We start from the raw sequence: 20,316 nt of genomic DNA, 5'->3' as shown, positions 1-20,316 counted from the left end.
AACCAAGCAGCTTTCTAATCCGCGTTGATCAACTTGAACCTGTAGCAAAATATAAATCATCGAAAGCATCGAAATTACTGATTGAGAGGATTCCCGCTGAAATTACTGGACATCAGCTGCAAGAACTGGCCAAACAGTAAATGTGACTGCACCTTAAAACTCATTTCTATTTGTGAATCAGTGCAATCAAACTGGTGTGGTAACAATATCATGATTCAAATGTAACATTTTTAATATCCTCTCATCAATTCCAAAACATCCAAGCTTCAAAATTGACGCTTTATTTGATTGAAGTCTGTTCTCAAGCCCTTCCATTGACCGTATTTGATGAGCTCTACGTGTCTGTTGGTCAGTGTTCATACAGGAAAAAGAGCTAAATCTCTTTGTCATATTAAAAAAAAGCATGTCTCTTCAAAAGAATAACATGAAATCAAACAAAAACTTTGATTTATAGATATTATTTTTACCTGTGGAGCAACAAAAGTGGTGCAATGAACTTCCATGTGACAAATCTTTTTCATCAAAACTAAACAAATCTCGTGTTTGAGAAGGAAACTAAGGTTTTGTTTATATATATATTATGTATGTGTACGGTGTTCATTTATTATGTATGCATAATACACATACAGTATAGATTAAAAAAATATCCCCATGCAGTTATATGTATACATTCCTATTAATATTTATAACTTTTATACATAAATGTATTAAATGTCATCATTACATATTTCTCTTAAATATATACATGCAGGTGTGTGAATTTATATATACAAAACAAATATACACAGTACACACACAGTGTACTTTGGATGGGATTAATCACAATTAATCAATTCAGCACACTCCTTGTTAGGTCTTAACGTCTTTATATGTTTTTATTTTAAATGGGAGCTTAGAGAAAACATATCCTGCTTTATTATGATAATTCTGCATACTTAAACATCCAGTATGACCGTGTTTTAATACTGAACAGTTAAACTTCCTACCAATGACAGCGTTTGTATCAAAGCTCACCAGAATAGTCATAATCTCTGAGGCTTTGACACCATTAGAGGCTTTAGCCTCTCATCTGAGGAGGCACAGCGAGCATGTGAAGGTCAAAGAGAGAATTTAACTCTGTTAGCAATGCACATGAGAGATGCAAAGCAGAAACGCAGCATCACACAAACTGATCCAGCTTTATCCAGAAACACACACACACACACACACACACACACACATTTTGGTTCAGGGTGTGCACAACCTGGGTGAGACTAGGGTTTGCAAAGGTGAGCGTGTGATAAAAAAATAAAAGACAACACACAGGAGTCTTTGATTTGCTGATGTTAACGAGTATGTGAGCGAGCTTTCAAACACCTCGTTCTTCCCTCCAGGAAAAAATAAATAAATAAATGGCGCTGCTAACACATACACATGCCCTTCATCCTTCCTCCAAGATATGTAGCATAACAGTTCACAGCATCAACCCCTACAACCCCCCTCCTTAACCCCAGCACCCCCTCGCTTATCTTTCATTCATATATTCATAAAGAGATCTTCAAAGGCAGATATGAATTATCACACCCCCTCCCCGCACTGCTGCCCACTCACGATCAGCCAGTGGGTTCAATCCAAAGAGAAATGCCCACATCCACTGCTGCAGCCCCTCCCCTGCCTGCACGACCATCTCTCTCTCTCACACACACACACACACACAGAGCACGGCTGAAATGGGCTGAAACAAAAGAGATCAGGTGCTGCTGGCAGCCACAATCACGCCGCTTGAGAAAAAGTCACTGATGGTGTTTATGTGACGTGCAGGGAGAGGAACAGGGGAATCTGTTTTGGTCTGATGGATTGAACAAACTAAACATTTCTTGAGGTTATTGCACGCTTTTCTTGGTTGGCGACATCGGGCGGCCGCGAATAAATGAAGAATTAACTGTTAAATGACCGGTTGTAGTGAATACGAATGATTCTAGAGGTTAACATCAGAACGTTTATGGCAAGAAACTTTAAACGGCAAGACTAAATAAATAAAAAGCACATGCAAATGTTTTCATATAAACAATACTGCTCAAAGGTTTGGAGTGAGTAAGATTTTAAAATGCTTTTGAAAGACGTCTCTTATGCTAGCCTGATTTATTTCTTAAAAAATACAGTAGAAACGGTAATATTGGGAAACATTATTACAATTTAAAATAATTTATTTCTGTGTTGCATACTGTGTTGAATTTTCACTGACTATTAAGCATGATTAATTGCATCAAAAAAAAAAAAAAAAAAAAAAAAAAAATTATATATATATTTTATATATTATATTTTTATATATTTTTTTTTTTTCATTCTTTTTTACCCGTAAGAAACATTTTTTCAATATATACATGCGTGCATATTTATATAGACATAATACATTTACACAGTACACATATATTATGTACAAAAAAAGCTTACTTATATTTATTAATTGTTTGACTGTTCCAGTTCCAAAAGCCATTTCTTACTGACACAGAAAATGTTGTGCATTAGACTATATTACATTATTCCGACCACACCTTTGGTCAGGACCTTTACAGAACAGTATAAGCATTACCAAAGAAAGCCTGCTAAACATACACGTATGTTTATAATCAATAATCCCTCTCGCTTTGTTTGCCATCTTAGATCGATTTTTTTCCACTTGCCTCAATGCACCGTGGGATTGCCTTCGCCCCGAACAATTCATACGTAGTTGCCTTTTCACTTGGTATAATTATGCGCCCACATTTTGTAAAAGCCTTTGTGACTATGGTGCATCCAAAGACAGCTCACTGGGTTTTTGGAAAAGAAGAATAAAACCACTTACATCTTTGCAGGCTGCAATCTGGTTGATATATTCCCCATCAGTGAATACGATGTTCTGACTATCGGCTTGCAGACCTGAGAAAGACAGAGGTTTTCATTTACAAAACAGACACTTTTTACAGTTTCAGACTAATGCCTAAATTAAAGGATTGTCATGATCAATACAAGGCTTTTTTTTTTTTTTTATGTAAACTATTTCATATCACCGCATAATATTTACTGCTGTGTGGATGACAAAGGCTATTGACAATTCAGGGAAATAAAGGACAAGCCCCTCAATACATCCTGTTTAAATAGGAAACACGTCAAGACGGGGGAAGAAAAGCGCACTGGTCAAGCTATTTATTTGCCCTGCTCTTAGCGATCAATAGCACATGAGAGAGGTGTTTGTACCCGGCATCGTGATGGTGCCCTCCTGCTCCAGAGTCTCTGGGTTGATCTTAACGGCCGCCATGCTGTGACTGTTCATGTCCCGATACAGCAAACAACCCTGTAAAGCGAATCGCCACAGGACAATCTCTTTTGTAAGGCTGTTCGATGAATGACATTTTCGCCTGAAAACATCATAAGCACGTAATGCTTCATTAACGAGAAAAGGCCAATAAACGAAACCCGTAGTAGTTCACCGGTGTGGTATGAGCAGACGGACGATCAAAAAGAAGCTCGAAACTAAGGGTCAATACCTGGGCGAATCCCAGCCACGACCTCTTCTCCTTACGGTTCCTGATCCGTGATGTGGAGTTGTACACGTGGCCCTGCAATCGATAGCCTCTTATTAGCACCCGCACGAACACGAGACAAAACAAGAAAACTGGAGCTGTATATAAACATTCAATCTGCATTTGAGGGCGTTTTATTGCATTTCTACTCCATATTCATTGCTGAAATAGAAACATTACAAATATTTTCTACATGAATATTTATTTACAGGAACATTTTTAGAAATGCTGGCACGTATCACTAGTAGTTATTAATTCATTACAATTAATTACTCAGCTATTTCAGTCTTGGTAGAATTAAGTTCTATCGTTTTAATTGCGCGATCAGGTGAATGAAGGGTGCCCTTACCCGCACGGTGCCGCTGTACCCTGAGCCCACTTTGTAGAGGCCATCTTTACAGAGCAGGTACAGGAAGGAACCATCGGTTTGAAGAAGACAGCGTTCATCTTCATCGATGTTCACCTCCTTCAAAACCCATTTGTTCATTAGTGCGGCCCGCTTGATGCCGTTCCCAAACCAGTCCTGGATCTGGATCTTTCCCACCAGCACCGCCTGCACGCTCCTCTGAAGGGCGTTCAGGATTGTTGGAACCTTTTGTTACACAAATATAGTCGGTTCAGATGGTTCTTGAAAATACGGTCTCGAGAACGCACACAAACACAGAGCTATTTTTCATGTCCTCTTGAACATTCGCAGAAATATGTAAAATGCCTGTTCTCTTGCATGTCCTTGTAAGCCAATCAGTTATGTCTAGAGTGAAAATCAGGTAAATAAGTGAAAATCAAAGTAAAAAAATGAATGCTTATTAAGAGTTCATTTCTTTAGTCGTTCTATTTTTTACAAATTCTGAGTAAAACCGTTGCAAATCCATCCAGCACCAATTTTCATTTTCAGCGAAGATCTTAAACTGACGGCAGCCTAACATATCCTTACATTTGATAACTTCGATTTCTGTTGTATTTCATGCTGTACCTGAATGCTGCTGCTGCTGCTACAATGTTTTCTGCTGCTTGTCTTTAATAATGATCGTATGAACATATCGGATGGTTTTTAGTTTTTGCTGTGAAAGTGAAACCAAGAATTGGGACATTTTTATTTATATCGAAGATTTTATTGTCGCGACAACCTTATTTGCTAAAATGCAATGCTACATGGGTAAAAAAAAAAAAAAAAAAAGGTAAAGAAAAAAGAGAACTAAAACCTTTCTGTGGTGAAGCAAGTGAAAATTTCAGCAAGCCAAAAAAACTGGCGCCGATCAAAACAACTTGGCTGGCTTGTCATTGGTTTGAATCAGTCTAATGACTCACTCTGTAGCTGCATAACACTGACTTGACTCACTCAGTGATGTTAGGTTTCAAAATGAACAAGTGTTACGGTGTTATTGTTGTACTTCAGGGCTTGTGAAGAGTGCGGTTACTAACCAGTTGTTCATTTGACTGTGTGAAGTTAAGATAAAGACCTGCCAAACCCCTCTCTGCACTTCCTGACCTCCACAAGATATCCCCAAGACATTTTTTCTTGTTTAACATTTATGCTAATCTTCATTTAAAATAAACCACTGTGTCCGTCTTCACTGATCCCCGCCAAAGAGTTCAGCCCGCTGGCAGTAAGGTACTCTGATGAGCGATGCAATAGATGAAAAACAGGTAAATTGATATTCCAGAACATCAATGTTATTGCTTCAGATGACTCTTTAGTCAATAATGACATTTAGTTTTATGGCACTAGCAGAGGACGAAGTACCCTTCTCTGTTCTTTAACTTTGACTCTAATACTGCCAGCTATCTAATTAGGCCTACTTCAATAAATCGATTCAAATCCATGATTCAGCGATTTGCTCACGGACATCCCCGTTGCCTTTTCATATAGAAAAAAATATTGAGGTTTATCACTACGTGACATCATATTTATGTCATAATTAAATATCGCTTATCCTTAAGCCCATTTAGTAGTAAACAAAGTAGAAAACACGCCTGCATTCATTTAAAATATATTTTCATTGTAACAGTGGCTGTTTGGTTTATTCAAAAACCAAAAACAAATATATGTAACCGTTTATGCCATTTAAAATCAAATACATATATAGACAGAAATCTATTATATCACAAATAAGCTGAAAAATATTGTCCAGCTCTGCAAAGCACTTGATCTGGACATTCACGTCAACATTTGCACGTTTTTCAGTTCCATTCCGAACCTCTTCGAGTTGGGCACAGTGAACGCCGGCTCAGATATCACACTTTACACGAGCTATGCAAGTTACTCATGCTCCAATTAGGTTGTAGTTACCTTGGTAACAACAAATGAACTCTGATTTGTGCTTCTCTGGTGTCTAAATCAGTGTGTGATACTGACAGAATTGAAAAAAAAAACATTTAAATATGCAAAAAAAACGACAGGCCTGTATCGTGCAGACGGTAGAAGACCGAGGTGTAATTGGCCGAGGGACTTTGCGCTGGCAGAGTAACATCATAAAGATGGGAAATCGGAGGGATTTGACATTTTCAGGCAATTCAATTGTTGACCTCCTCATGCAGTTGCGGTTCTGGCTATCGCACGCACAGAGAGACGAGCGGTAATGTGCTGTCATCCTGACTTCAGATGAACAGCAGCTTTATGCGCTCTTTAAAAAAATTAAAAAAACTCACTTAACGAGCAAGAAATCCACCAAACGGTAAAAAATCTGACTAAAATAATCAGTTATATCGGTAAAAGTAGGGATGCACGATATTGTAAGACTGATATAGGAATCAGCTGATATGGGCTTTAAATAAAAAAATCGTCATTGGCCCGTTTTGTAAAACTATGCCTCGCCGATAAGTGGAATACATTAACTCGCATGTGCTCACGGTGCTATTAGATCACGTCAGCAATGTGGCGCATTCTCAAAGCAAAGTTTTGTCTGAAAGATGATTAGTTTGACCGTCTTGGATCGTTGTTTTTAATCTGTGAAAGCAAAGTACGGAATGACGCGTTCAGTGTATGAGAGAGTAAACACATGCAGCAGCAGATTCCCCCGGGTCCTAATGCCCAAGGGTTCTAATATAGTAGTGGACGCTGTTGGCCTACTTCTAATTAAAGGAATAGTTCATCCAAAAATTCCTAAGTGTACAGGACTTTCTTCTTTCGCATGAACGCAGTCTTAGTTTTGTAAAAATATATCCTGGTTTGGTAATGCTTGTGGACAGCAGCCATTATTTTGAAGGTCTGTAAATCGGATATATCCGCAAGTACTGCAATGTAAAACTAACCTGTACACCTTCGCTACGATGACAAAAATATTAGTAAAATTATAACGCAAATAACTGACTCGTGTTATTTTCCGCGAGAACGCGGGGTTCCAGCTTCTTGGCTGACCTACCATACGACGTAAGATGCATCGCATGTCGTACGTCGAGTCAGAAGTCGGAACTCCTCAAAACATGCAATCTCAAAACATTGACTCACCTGGATGGTCTGGCACGCGTGACTGCCGTTGTTGGTGAGGATGGCAGACACGGCCTGGAGGATTTTGCCAGTGTCTCCCCAAGCCACCACCAGGCTGAAGAGGCAGGCACAGGACAAAGCTGTGAGGGTCTGACCGGTGGGGTCGTTCATCCCTGTGCTCCGCACGGTGGTCTCCAGCAGAAGATGAAAGAGAGACTCTGCAGGGCCAACAGCGCTGTCGTCATTAAACTATACAGGCTAAATCATTGCTTTATTGAAACGGGAGAAGGTATCTCACCCAGCACGTCTGGAGGTTCGGTCTGAAAGCTCTCGGGTTGTTGTCCCTGGAGCATATCTAAAAGGGCCTGAAGGCTCCGTAAGCACAGTGACGGGTGCGAGAAACGAGTCTCTTTGATGAGCTCAAACACTCCACAAAGCCCAATACCAATGATCTGAGGAGCAGAGGAACACAGAGAGCCACCAAAATCACACGTTAATGGCCAATATCTACACAGCAGGATAACAATAACTGATTAAATTAATCATATAAAATGATTTGTTTGTTTTTTACTTCAAGAACTTCTCCTCCACGCTCTGCATTCTCATTCTCCAAGCACACCAAGTCAACTAATACTTATTCCAGCACAAACAAAAAAATCATCATGTGGCTTATTCAGTATAAAACCAGCGTCATGCGACAGAAAAGCCGTATCTGAAATCAGTGAGTGTGGACAAATCTATCACCATAGCAACAGAGTTGTGCCGAGAACATTACGGCTTTCTTTCAGAGAAAAAGAATAAAAAAAAATGAGGAGCAAATGTGTTGCTTAATACAAACAGACTTTTAATGCGCCGTTGCCGTTTCACCTAATGGCTTTAAATGTGAGCTGCGGCATGCAGAACATTCAGGTCATATGAGCATGCAAGTTAGTTTGGCTAGGCCTCTTTTATCTAAATGTTGTTAAGATACAGATCTTGCTGCGTAGCAATCCTCGGCGACCTCATTACAGCCGCGATCATTAACAGAGATATTTTAATAAGGAATCTTTGGAAAGTTTCTTTGAGGAAACTCCTGAAAGTGCTTCCTTCTTGTTATAAGACACTGACTTGGGCTATTATACCTGGTTCATCTTTCAAGGTCATCATCTGAAACGTGAATTTCAGCCTCGTCCGTAGGACATCCGAGAGAGATAACAAACGATGTCTCTCAAAGTTCAGACTTCAGAAATGACATACTAGACGACAACTATCAATAAAGCGCCTGTCCTTGAATAAATATAAAAGCATCTTCAATAATGAATCATAACACCCTGGCACAATTTACACATCAAAATAATAATCATCGGGGGATATAACCCAAGACCACTCTGCATATCATGTCTAGAACCTGATCTTAGGTCATTGACTTTTTGCAATCCATCAAAACGAGCCTTAGTTTTTCATCAAACCCAACTTCAGAGCTTGTGAGACTTTAATCGGTGTAATTTCTGACTAGCTATAATAACCTGCAGTTAAAATTGTGTGTTGATTTTAAAACAATTTGTCCAGTGGAGAACGTGGGTTTGCTATATGCTTAGAACCATGTTTTTAACAGTTAAAAGTGCTAAAAGCATTGTCACTTAAAAGCACCAGGGAACTAGAAACGTTAAATGGAATCACAACCAGAAACATTCCTCGGCATTTTAATTTCATTCCTAGCACTTCCTGTCCCTAAGCACATTACTTTCTAGGTCGTAGCCTATGAGCAAGATCTTTGAAGTGGAGATTGGAATTAATCAGACACCTATCCACATATGGCTGTGATGTTCTGCATCCACTACATGATATTGGTTTCAAAACTTGCACATTAAATAAAAAGAAGAAGAAAGAAGAAATCTCAGTTTTTTGGCAGGTGAAAGAAATACAGTAAAATGCAAACAACTTCACAGAAACCCTGCAAATTTTATCAATAAAATAAATCAATAAATTAACTAACTAAATAAATGAATAAGACATTTAAATGTGGTAAATCCGACAGTATTTTCTGCTGAATCGGCGCTACCAAAATACATTTTGTAACTTTAACAATCACCATAATAACACAGGTGATAAGAAAGCAAGTCACATGAGGAATCAAAGTCCATTACAAGCACTCTTTTCGCCAGCTGAGGTAACAATGACATCAGAAATTGACTTATTCAAATAAAAGAAAATAAGAAAGCGGCGTGCAGGAATTCTGGGAATGTTAATTAATGATTTGTCGCTGCAAACTGCTAGATGCCTTGTCCTTTTTTGCATTTAACAGCACTGTAAAATTATACATAATGTTCTGTGAGATAAAACCAACTGAGAGGTTTTTACCATTCCATTTTAAAGTCTTTTTCCATTAAAGTAACAATAATATTTTACACTGCATTAAGCGGGCTAGAAAGATGAAAGAAATGAGCGTTCAGCACTCCAAGAAAGCCTAGAAACCGATCTAAAAGTCTTCTAAAACTGCGTCTGCACTGGACAGGAGAGATGTGACTGAGGACCGTTTCCTTTTCTAACATACTCCAAGCCCTCGTGCTACTTCCAACAACTTTCCCTCGGCACCAAGCTGCTGAGGAACAACAAGGGTCAAATCAGGTGTGAAAATGGTACGTAAAACTAAAAGCAGGGGGACATGTATTCTTCACAGATCAGATAATCGCATTCACTACAAGCCAAGCACTCGATAATTCATCCGATTCTGATGTTTCGCTACCATTATCTAAAAAAAATAGATATAAAAAAATACTGCAGTGTTATTTTCATAGTACACCTCTGTAGCCATCAAAACAAGCATGCTAAAAACAAGAAAAACATGGATATGCGCAATAAGAAATGACAGAACTTTCTTGATGTTGTGGACTGACCTTGGGCAGTTTGACGGCGGGTTCGCGGTACTCCTCCTCCTCCTCGCTGTCTGAGTCGCCGCTCTGCACAGAGTTGCGGGAGGCCAGGGCCAACGCGGCCTCCTTCTGCTGCCAGTCCAGCACGCAGTGCCGCACATTGCAGTAGACGTTGAACGCAGAGGGGTTGCTGTGGAGTTTGATGTCAGGCACTGGAAAGGCCCCATCCAGAGTCTCTGTCTGCCAGAAGACAATAAGACGCACAGAATTAGGAGTGAGACACACTGTGATAAGAGGCGGTAGGGCTACAGGCTTTGGGGGAACGCTGTACTTCACTGACTTTTCAACTTGAAGGCAACTAGAAGTGTTACTGTTTGTAACACAAAAACAAACACATTCGTTATCATTATCACATTTATTTGATTAAATTGTTAACGGTGATTTGTAAGAAATAACACAAATTTTATTATTCTTGTTTATTTTTTAAACATGTTTTCTTCATTATTCAAGTTAAATTAAACCATTAAACAACCCAGTCGAAGAAGAAGAAGAAGAAGAAGAAGAAGAAGAAGAAGAAGAAGAAGAAGAAGAAGAAGAAGAAGAAGAAGAAGAAGAAGAAGAAGAAGAAGAAGAAGAAGAAGAAGAAGAAGAAGAAGAAGAAGAAGAAGAAGAAGAAGAAGAAGAAGAAGAAGAAGAAGAAGAAGAAAGAAGAAGAAGAAGAAGAAGAAGAAGAAGAAGAAGAAGAAGAAGAAGAAGAAGAAGAAGAAGAAGAAGAAGAAAATTACCAAAGAAAAAAAACACAAACAAATATTGAAGGAAAAAAGTATATATAAAATATAAGAGAATTCAAAATACTATTTAAATAATATCTTAATATATTCTAAAAAAATTATATATATTATCTTAATAATATATGTAAAATTCAGAATTAGTAATAAAAGAAAAATTATGAACCAAACAGCATGGACTTAACTATGATGAGTTACGTTGTAAAATATCTAATACACACACACACACACATCGATAAGCACACATGAATTAATTAGAAACTATATATATATATATATATATATATATATATATATATATATATATATATATATATACATATATATTAATTAGAAATATATATATATATATATATATATATATATATATATATATATATATATATATATATATATATATATATATATATATATATATATATATATATATATATATAATAATATGAATAACACCCATGTTGATATGCTTCTTCAGTCGTACACACTGAGAACCAACAACAACACGGATACATCTACAATCACATAAACTGTGCCAAAATGTCAACAACTGTGCAGTATATTCCTTCATATCGTCCAGTTCTACAGTGTTTATTCATCCCATTCCTCAATCCTTCCCCTGACAGGCTTAACTCATCCATCTGTCTTCTTATTTGTCTAACGGCCCATAATAAAAGGATGATGTAATGCAAGGAAGGTCATTCATTTTTAGGCGGACACCACAGAGCAATCTGCCCCCCTGCACAGCGACGTCAGACGTCTAAAGTCATTAGTAAGCCACACATCTAAACCGTGCCTAGCAGCTCAGTACACTTCCTGTGATTTGCTATCGCTGCTGCAAAGCGAGAACAGCTTGGTAAAGGTGTTGCCCGACTAACAGACTCCAAAACAGCTTCTGATTCGGGGAGGATGTCTCTTTGGCTTCTGAAACCGTGCGCTCGTCAGTCAGCGGTGTGGCTGCTGATGGAAGAGGCTGATAGTCTGCACGACTGCCTCCGACTTTACTCTACAATTCAACGTCCTGGATTGACGATGCCCCGCTTTGGCAGTAAAATCAATGCGAAGCTCACTGAAGTAAATCACGTACAGCTTAAAATGAGAAAAAGATTTACATTCAGTAAACACAGAAAGTTCTGCCTGCTATTTTTTTTTTTTATTGTATTAGTCATTTAGCTCAGGTATTGAGGAGCCCTAGAAAAATATTCTAATGTTCTAATGTATAACTAATGTTCAAACTATAGAAATTATGCCAGTTTCCACTAGTACATCATGAAATTCTATAAAGAAAAATAAATAAATAATAAAAATAAAAATTTCTGGACAACAACTTTCGACTTCGGTGGCTGTTAAAAGAACTACTGTAAAGAGACTTAATAATGAAAACAACAGTTTAAGTAAAATAACGACTATACAGTGTTTCTCTAGAGTTGTATTTTCTAGCTGACAAACCGGTTTATTTTTACCCATCTTTCATGAGGTAAAATGTAACATCATGTGACACTGTTTACGAGCTGACGTATTCTGAAACACTGAATGACTGATTACATAAAACATGATTCTCACGTGATGACATTTCAGTCTTTAAAATGTTTTCTCAACATGTATTCTGATGTTATTTCGTGTTTATTTTATGCTGTAACTTGTAGTAAAGAGAAAGAGGTCATAGTTCATGGTGGCAGAATGAGTCAGGATACACACAAGCTAACTCTGGAAAAGCAAAAAAACAAAGTGACAAATATCAAATTGAGTTAATTAGTTCCTCATCTAGCAATTGCGATGATCCGAATAGTAATTAGCCACCTAAAATTATCTTCATTTATGGATTTTCTACTTCAATTTTTTTTTAATTAGATCGTATTGATAATAACAAAGATCAAATAAATCGCTATATTGTTATTATTAATATAGTACTTATTATAAAGAATAGAACTGGAGGAAAAGATGCAACGCTGTCAAGTCATTTTGCTTTTGCAAATGTAACATTTTTTTCAGAACCGACTCCGACTTTTGACTTCAAATGAATGTAGCTTAGTCATATTTTGTCCGATCCCAAAAAATTTGACTCATTTTCATTTTGAAGACTCAGTTTCATATCAGATTTGTTAAACAACATAAACCAAAAAAAACTTCCACTGTTTTCTTCTCCAGACTCCACTGACGTTACAGTTCATTCGATAATACATTCAGCCTCATACTGCGAAAGGAACCAATGCACATAGCAATAACTTGGAAAAACAACCTTTAACAAAACCTTAATTGGGCAAGGCAAGGAAAGGAGATCCTTTATCCTCTAGTTCTATACGTACAGGCCTAACAGATAAATAATAAACAATAAAGTCTAATATATGAGCCTGAAACAAAAAGGGATGGTTCAAATTATCGCATTACCCGAATAAAAGCAATGCCATTTCCTTACGTTAAACGCCAAATTGGGTTCGCGAATTGATTCAATAAACACTTAGATGACCATGAGCACGCGTTTATAAATTGAAAACTGCAACGCAAAATTGAACGCGTGTACTTCAGCAAAGGGGGAGACAATAAAGCTGTGCTCTGTGATAATATCAATCATACACATGGTGGACACACGGCGATGTGTAAATTAAACCTGCACTGAATCAGCCAAACCTCGCTCTGTGGCCAACAAACAACGGAGCAAGAACTGAAATAAAATGCTGGGAGGGCCTATAGGTTGTATTAGAAATATTAAAATTCGGTTGTACGTGGAAAGGTGCCCACAGGTCCCCATCGCCGTCGCCTGAAAGGTCCGAGGTAGACAATATCAGCTTACGAGAAACGCTGGTAAAACGAGATTAGATGCTACGAACTAAATATCACTAGACTGAAAATAAAAGGATTTAAAATTCAAAAAGACTGTAAAAAAAAAAAAAAAAAAAAATGCACGCATAAATAAAAGTCATGTTTCACCTATATCGCACAAAACTGTCTGGGATTGTGTAATGCGTCACAGACAAGCAAAGGAATCGAACCAGAAGGGCAGCACGCTTTCTTATCCATCAGACACCGCAACGTGAAGCGCTTGAACGTGACAGACGTCTTCAAGACGAGCGCCTCCCTGCCCGTAGAAGCTCCACCCATCCGTTTATAAGCAAACAAAGCCAAGGAGCTCCTTTTAAGGAGGCTGTGGCAGAGGAGGAGAAATATAAGTGAGCTCTTTCTCCTTAGCCGGCGGGGTTTTAGGGTGGAGGATTACGATGGCATATCTACAATCGCATTATTCTCTCTCGGCCCTGCCTGTGAAGCGCTCGCATCCACCAGGGAGAACAGAGTGCCTGGGAAAGGATATCCAAACACAATCAGGCATTAACCCCCACACGTGCTTTGGGGACCGGCAAGACAATACAACGATATCCAACAGAAGACATTTTGGGTCTCTGCCTATTTTCTGAGCGGCCGGTAAACGCTGCAGACGCGGAGAGACGAGCCCCGCTGCCAGCGCACCATAGGTGCTCGGTGCAGGAGATGGAGGGAGCTGTTGCCATGGAAACGTGCAACACACGGGTCGCCGAGCAACAGCCAATCGTGACCCCCGCCATTCCCGCATCCTCCGCCATGTGTGCGAGTGTTTACTGGCGTCTCCTCAGGTGTGACGACTAAAAGATACGCATTTATACATGTGTACTTCCTTGTTATCGCTGTCAAAACAGCCAGAAAAAAATCTATGTGGCCAAAGAGAAAACCCACACTAAAGATTTTAATGAAAACCACAACGTTAGATGTTGTTTAAATGGAGAGCAGCAGTGAAGACTACAATATCCAGAGTCTGATTCACAGCCTTACCTTTGTTCTTGTTTTCACTTTTGATTTGACTTTTTGCCGCCTTTTCAGCTTCTTCTTGCTCAAAGCTTTCTTTCCCCTGGAGAAAAATGACACGTCAGCGGTTAGGCAGTGTTTTCTATCAATAAATCACAAATCACAGGGTTTCTGAAAATGAATTTAAAACCTCGAAAGTCTTTTTAAAAACGATAAAGGAATAAATTAAGATTTATACGACGCGTCAAGATATCCTACACAAGCTTTAAGGAGCAGTTCGTTACTTTTTACGCCGTTTTACAACAAAGCATATGAATATGAAAAACATAAACGTAGCGCAAACAGCAAAGCACTATTTTGTCTTTTGATTCTTAAAGGGTTCACATTCTGAGAAATCAAAATACCCTTTATCTTTTGGCGCATAAGATGTTATTGTAGTATAAAAACATCCTAAGAGTTTCAAAATTCAAAAACAGTTTCTACTGAAGGCAGTCTGCCAAAACGACAGCTTCTGGAATGTTCTGCTCTGTGATGTTAAACCCTTTCACGCTGAACGCCGGTCCCCGGAAAACTGCTGGATTGCTGTGTGAACGCAAACATGTCCCGGGATTAATTCGGGAATGTGGGACCCATTACATACTAGCTCGCTACATCTAAATGAGATGTTAAAAATTCTTATGCTATCTTTACACCGTCAGTTAAATGTGACCCAGTTCAGTTTTTATTTTTTTACTCAGATGTGCATTTTATAAACATGTAAAACCGTAAAAAAAAAAAAAAAATTATAATAAATTCATTCATGTGTGCAAAATAAATTGATACAAATGAAATATGCGCCAATGCAACCGTCATGTAACCAGGCGGATTTTCATTAAATTGTGGTTTACAGTTTAAAAAAAAAAAAAAAATATATATATATATATATTTTTTTATATTTTTTTTTTTTTTTTTTTTTTTGTATATCTTCAAAAAAAAAAAACACTATGGAAGTTCTTAATTTATTTAATTTTTTTTTATGGCAGCGCATACATTTAACGCATCAGCCTTTTGCTCAAACCGAATATCTTAATATTTCAAAGGCCATAAAGCGTCTAAAACGGCAGCCCAAGAACTGTCTACTTAAACACGGAAACTGACTAAACGCAGTTCGTTTTTGGTTTAATACGCTGTTGTTCGGAGATGGATTTATGCCTAGAAAAACTGAGCGAGAGCAGCGGTCCAAAAAACAAGCAGTGCGTCGATCCAGCACCTCATAAACACAACTCTGTTCTGTGGTGGACGAACAGAAATGGTGCGCTCGATCACTTTGGATGTTGTTGGGCTAACGGTTGTCAGTTTAGAGCGTTTAGAGCGTCTGAGGCCGACACTGCTACTGTATATATCTGCCATTTTCGATTTTGCTTGTCGAGTAGTTAACACACCGATAAAGTCCAGAGGTCATGCATCACAGATATCCTAATCGGTCAATGCTGTAATGGTTTGAACGTGCATTTTTCATGACGATGGGTTTTAAGAGCAGTACAATCTTGAAGGCTCTCTTTAACGCCTTTGCACATATTGGTCTTTTTCACGCTGGTTTAAATTTGCCTATACGCCGTAAAATGACACCATTCGCCTCAAATGAGGAAAGCGCTCCCGCAGCGGGCGATCGCGGCTTTATTTTTATCAAGACAGCCGTCTGAACATAACATAACGCAGAATGTCACGTAGGAATGGTGCTGAAGCGCTAGAGTTTCCCTGCAGCAGTAAACAATAGAACAACGGTAGCTCGCAGGGAAAAGTGAAAGCACAGAGGCCGCTTGTGATGAGGAGCCTGAAGGCTGGGAGGGGCCTATCAGCACCGCTGACGTCATGAGCGGACGGTGCAAGTGTGCGCCGGCAAACCACTGGTGAAAGGATTATTAGACCTCAAGGAAAATCGTCCTCAAACTCCCACTTCCCAGAGGCCGGAACGAGGGAAGAAACGCGGTCAATTTCTTTGGGATGTTGCTAACTAAAACAAACTGAGACGTAGGCCTGCATTTTATAGATCTTCATCGCATATATTCTTCTGAGCACATCTGCATGTTTGTTTGGGGTTTTTTTAACAAATCGGTATAGAGAAGTCAGTAACAGTGTTCTTTTTGGCTTATTTAAAAGATTTGTAAAAATGTATTATTTTTGTTTACCCCTAATCATTGTGTGCTCATTAATCTCGACTCGAGTCATACGATCATTTAAATTTGAACCATGTGATTTTTTGGTGTAAATTTCATACACGATAAAAGCAATTAGGCAAACCTTCAAGGATTTTTTTATTTCACTTATTTATTTATTTAATAAGTCATGTAGGAAATCATGATCTACTTAATTAATTAAAAAATTCTCCATCGCATATATTCTACATAAGCACATTATCACTACGTAATGAAAACATTGCACAGAAAAGGCAGTAAAAAAATATTGTATATTAATATAGCAAAGAAATATATAGTCAGGATTATAGACAGTATTTAGACAGTTGTTACTCTCAAAAAAATATTATATCATTTTAATTAAATTTTACGTGTGAAATTATCATCATTTGGAAAGTGAATTTAAATTCAATCAATTTGGCCCGTCTAAAATGTTCCGGTTCGTTCATTGAACCTGTCAGATATGCTGCATTTCATTGCTAAAGAGTTGAAAATAATTGAAGCATAGAAATGTGTGCGTTCTCGTTTTTATTTCATTTTCATTTCAACTGTGAAACAACTTATGGATTAAGTAAAGGTCAGAGTATGAATATACGAGCGGAAACGATAATGATTTGTACAGTGGGCTCGCTAATAAGAAACAGCTCTGAGGTAAAGCACATCAGTGTGAGTGTGTGTGTGTGTGTCTACAGCAGGGTGACGTCAGGCAAAACAGAACCCAGCCCTTCACCTCAAAGAGACACACGCCTGCTGCTATGCATATATATATATATATATATATATATATATATATATATATATACCATATGTAATCTCGTTAAATAAGCCACAGTTACGCAAATATAGTAGCTTGTTATGAATAGCAACCTCCCTGAGCGCGCAACTGAGCGAAGAAGGCTGCCATCCACAACCTGAAGTGGGTCTAGAAGACGTTTCACGAGCCTGACAACATTTCGCTCGTGTTTACGTTAAATATATCCTTCCTCGCGTGACACATAATTGCCCGTGCGCTGTGTGTGAAGCCGGTTGAGTGTCGTTACACGCGTCAAACTCATCCTTTAGCACAACACTAACGTTACACCGCGAGCCTACAAGCAGCTCCTTAACATCTACAGCCATTGACCTAGCCGTGCGAGACGTCTCGGCCGTGACAGCAGAGCGAAGGTGACTTTAAGAAGCGCACGAACCACAGTCGACACAAAACCCGAGCTCCTGCGTTGACCTGCAGGAATTATTTTAGCTGCGCTCGCTAAGGAAGTTAGCCGCATGCTAACCGCTAAGTTGCCGCTCTCCGGGCTCGGACGAGCTCGTGCTCAACCCAATGGGTTTTGTTTACAAACACGACCAGCGTTACGCCGGTCTAGCGTCCCGAAACGAGCCGAAAAAAATGTGACCCACCTGCCGAGGTTGAGCCCCTGCTCTTTGTCGTTGATCGCGGTGGTGTAAATCCTCCGGTAGCGCTCCGCCAGTGCTCGCCCTGAGAGAAGAAGCTGGTAGCGGCTCCGACAATCCGAGCGGGCCCCCGCAACGGGGCAGGAGCCCATCCCTGATCCGATCGATGCGAAATCGTTTCCAGCTCCGGGAATGACCCTGACACCCAGCCCCATGGAGTGGGACGAGGAGGACGGAATCCCGCTGCCGCCGGCACCCGCTGCCGCAGCAGCACACATCATCGTTTAGGAGAACAACGCATATATTAGATTACAATGTCAGTCAACAGAGCTAAAGGTCCCGAGCACCCCCCATAAATCCGCTCCGCAAAGCCGCAAACACGCCCGGCGAATTACATCCGAGCGCGTTATCTCCAATTAAAACGACGTTTACGGTTAGCCGCTCTGCTGCGACGGCGAAATGCGCGTCCCCTCTTTCCTTCGCTCGGTTCAAAAAAAACGGCCGTCGGTTCCTCGATCGCGGGCGATCCGAGCCCCTTAACGAAAGCGCTCAAAAGCGAGCTGACGCCCGTGCTTCGCGTTCGCTCCCGCTGTTTTTCTCGACCCTGCGAAGACAGCACCCCTAGTAGCGCTGCCATCTTAGCTTCATCATCCTTCCCTGTTCATGTCGCTGACTGTCAAGCATGCTGGGATACATTCCCATCCGTGGCGCGCGCCGGCCGCGCTTCAAACCGCAGCCCGCGGCCTACCCGGCCAGCGTTCGGACGCGCGAGCGACGACTCCGCACGCGCACGCAGTGCTGTCTGGCAAGTGGACTCGGCAGATTTTGAAACGCGCCCGCTGTAGTAATGGAGTACAACGCGTCAGATGCAGGATTGGATGCTTTAACGTTCGTTTCTTATTAATATGAATTTGAGTCACACGGCCCAATCCAACATACGTGAAATGTGTAAGGTTGTTACAAAAATTCATCGTTAGGCAACATTAGGCCTATTTAGAAGATATTTTATACGTGAGTATTGTATTTAGATTATTCTGGAATACTTGATTCTGATTGGTCGACAGTCGCATGCGGCTGTAGGACTAAATTTTGTATTTTCTGTTTCTCACGCAATAAAATGATTTAACTATGTTTTATGATCTCGCCCCCAAAAAATAAAAATTCTTTCAACACGTACTCACCCTCAGGGCATCACAAACATGACTTAACTTCTCGTTTTGATTGTTTGTTTTGTTTAGGGGGATAGATTGATGACAGAAATGAATATCGCATTAAGCATAAATAATAATATAAGGCACAGTTAGCCAGAGATTAATGTGAATAAACAAGCTTTGACAATGACCAGTAATATTGTTAATATAATACCAGTAAATACACTTCTTCTTAGGGCCCCATAAAGGCTTGGGCCGGCCCTGGACGAAGGGAAGGGGTATAAGACAGAACTGGGAGTGTGTTGAGTGTGTTGCCATGGATTATGTTACTGTATGTTTTCTAGCATACCGTTTCTGGTATAGGATTACCACCTACCAGTGACCTTTATCACAAGAGAATGAGGATATAACCTTGGGAAGTAAGCTAAAAATGTCAATCAGGCAATCAAATGAATGAACGAATTAATGATAACCTACAAATCTGTCCCCTTGTGAATTTTAATTTTAATGAACGTGCATTGCAATATAATATACTTAAAGGTATATATTATATTACTAAATATTAAAGGTATAATTAAAAAAATAAAATTATATATATATATATATATATATATATTTATATATATACCATTTTAAAAGTTTCTTCCTCACTACCTGGAACTTTAAAATATAGGGCTTTGATATAAATTCTGTATACCTGCAACAATCTCTTCTCAGATGTAACATTTCTCTTCTTTGGTAAAAAGCAGTCACTTGACCTTTAATTAAATCTGGCAAACTTCAGTTTTCATGTCATCTTTGAACAACAGTGAAACTTTTGAAACAAAAACACTAACGCACACCTCGGAGAGCCAAAACGTGATCATGCGGAGCGGACATAAACACTTAGCTGGGTATCACCGTATTGTTGTTAATCATAAATATCCTAACAGACAGTCCATCCACAGCGCACTATCAAAGTGAAAGTTCAGCTTTCAAATAGTTCAACCTAGTACGAGCAGAAGGTATGAGACACACAGAAAAAGTACGTGGATGTCTATAAAACAGGAAAGAGAAAAGGTTACGTGAGAGGAAGTGCACATGTAATAAGGTCGGTAAATGTCCTCTGACCGGAGACGTGATGCCATTTTGCCTGGTCGCTTCACTGTGTCACAGACGGACAGCAGCACTGAGAGAAAACCTTCACCTGCGCACGGGCCTCAGTTCTGATATGGTGCAA

General features: G+C 39.3%; 1 protein-coding gene across 22 annotated transcripts in view; it reads right to left on the bottom strand.

Moving 5' to 3' along the window:
• The window catches only part of mycbp2 (MYC binding protein 2), a 72,178-nt gene extending 53,708 nt beyond the window's left edge, over window positions 1–18,470 (bottom strand). For all 22 annotated transcript variants that reach the window (XM_043248433.1, XM_043248434.1, XM_043248435.1 and 19 more), the window contains exons 1-9: window positions 17,953–18,470; window positions 14,408–14,483; window positions 9,846–10,061; window positions 7,268–7,421; window positions 6,991–7,187; window positions 3,892–4,134; window positions 3,507–3,578; window positions 3,217–3,313; window positions 2,825–2,898 (exon numbers count right to left, since the gene is read on the bottom strand). In XM_043248433.1, the coding sequence (XP_043104368.1) occupies window positions 2,825–2,898; window positions 3,217–3,313; window positions 3,507–3,578; window positions 3,892–4,134; window positions 6,991–7,187; window positions 7,268–7,421; window positions 9,846–10,061; window positions 14,408–14,483; window positions 17,953–18,227 (1,404 nt within the window). In that variant the 5' untranslated portion in view covers window positions 18,228–18,470. The remainder of the gene's footprint in view (window positions 1–2,824; window positions 2,899–3,216; window positions 3,314–3,506; window positions 3,579–3,891; window positions 4,135–6,990; window positions 7,188–7,267; window positions 7,422–9,845; window positions 10,062–14,407; window positions 14,484–17,952) is intronic.
• Window positions 18,471–20,316: the final 1,846 nt, after the last annotated feature.

This window comes from Puntigrus tetrazona, chromosome 9 (genome assembly GCF_018831695.1).
Source record: "Puntigrus tetrazona isolate hp1 chromosome 9, ASM1883169v1, whole genome shotgun sequence".
Classification (NCBI taxonomy): Eukaryota; Metazoa; Chordata; class Actinopteri; order Cypriniformes; family Cyprinidae; genus Puntigrus; species Puntigrus tetrazona.
This window is presented reverse-complemented; position numbering and strand designations above follow the sequence as displayed.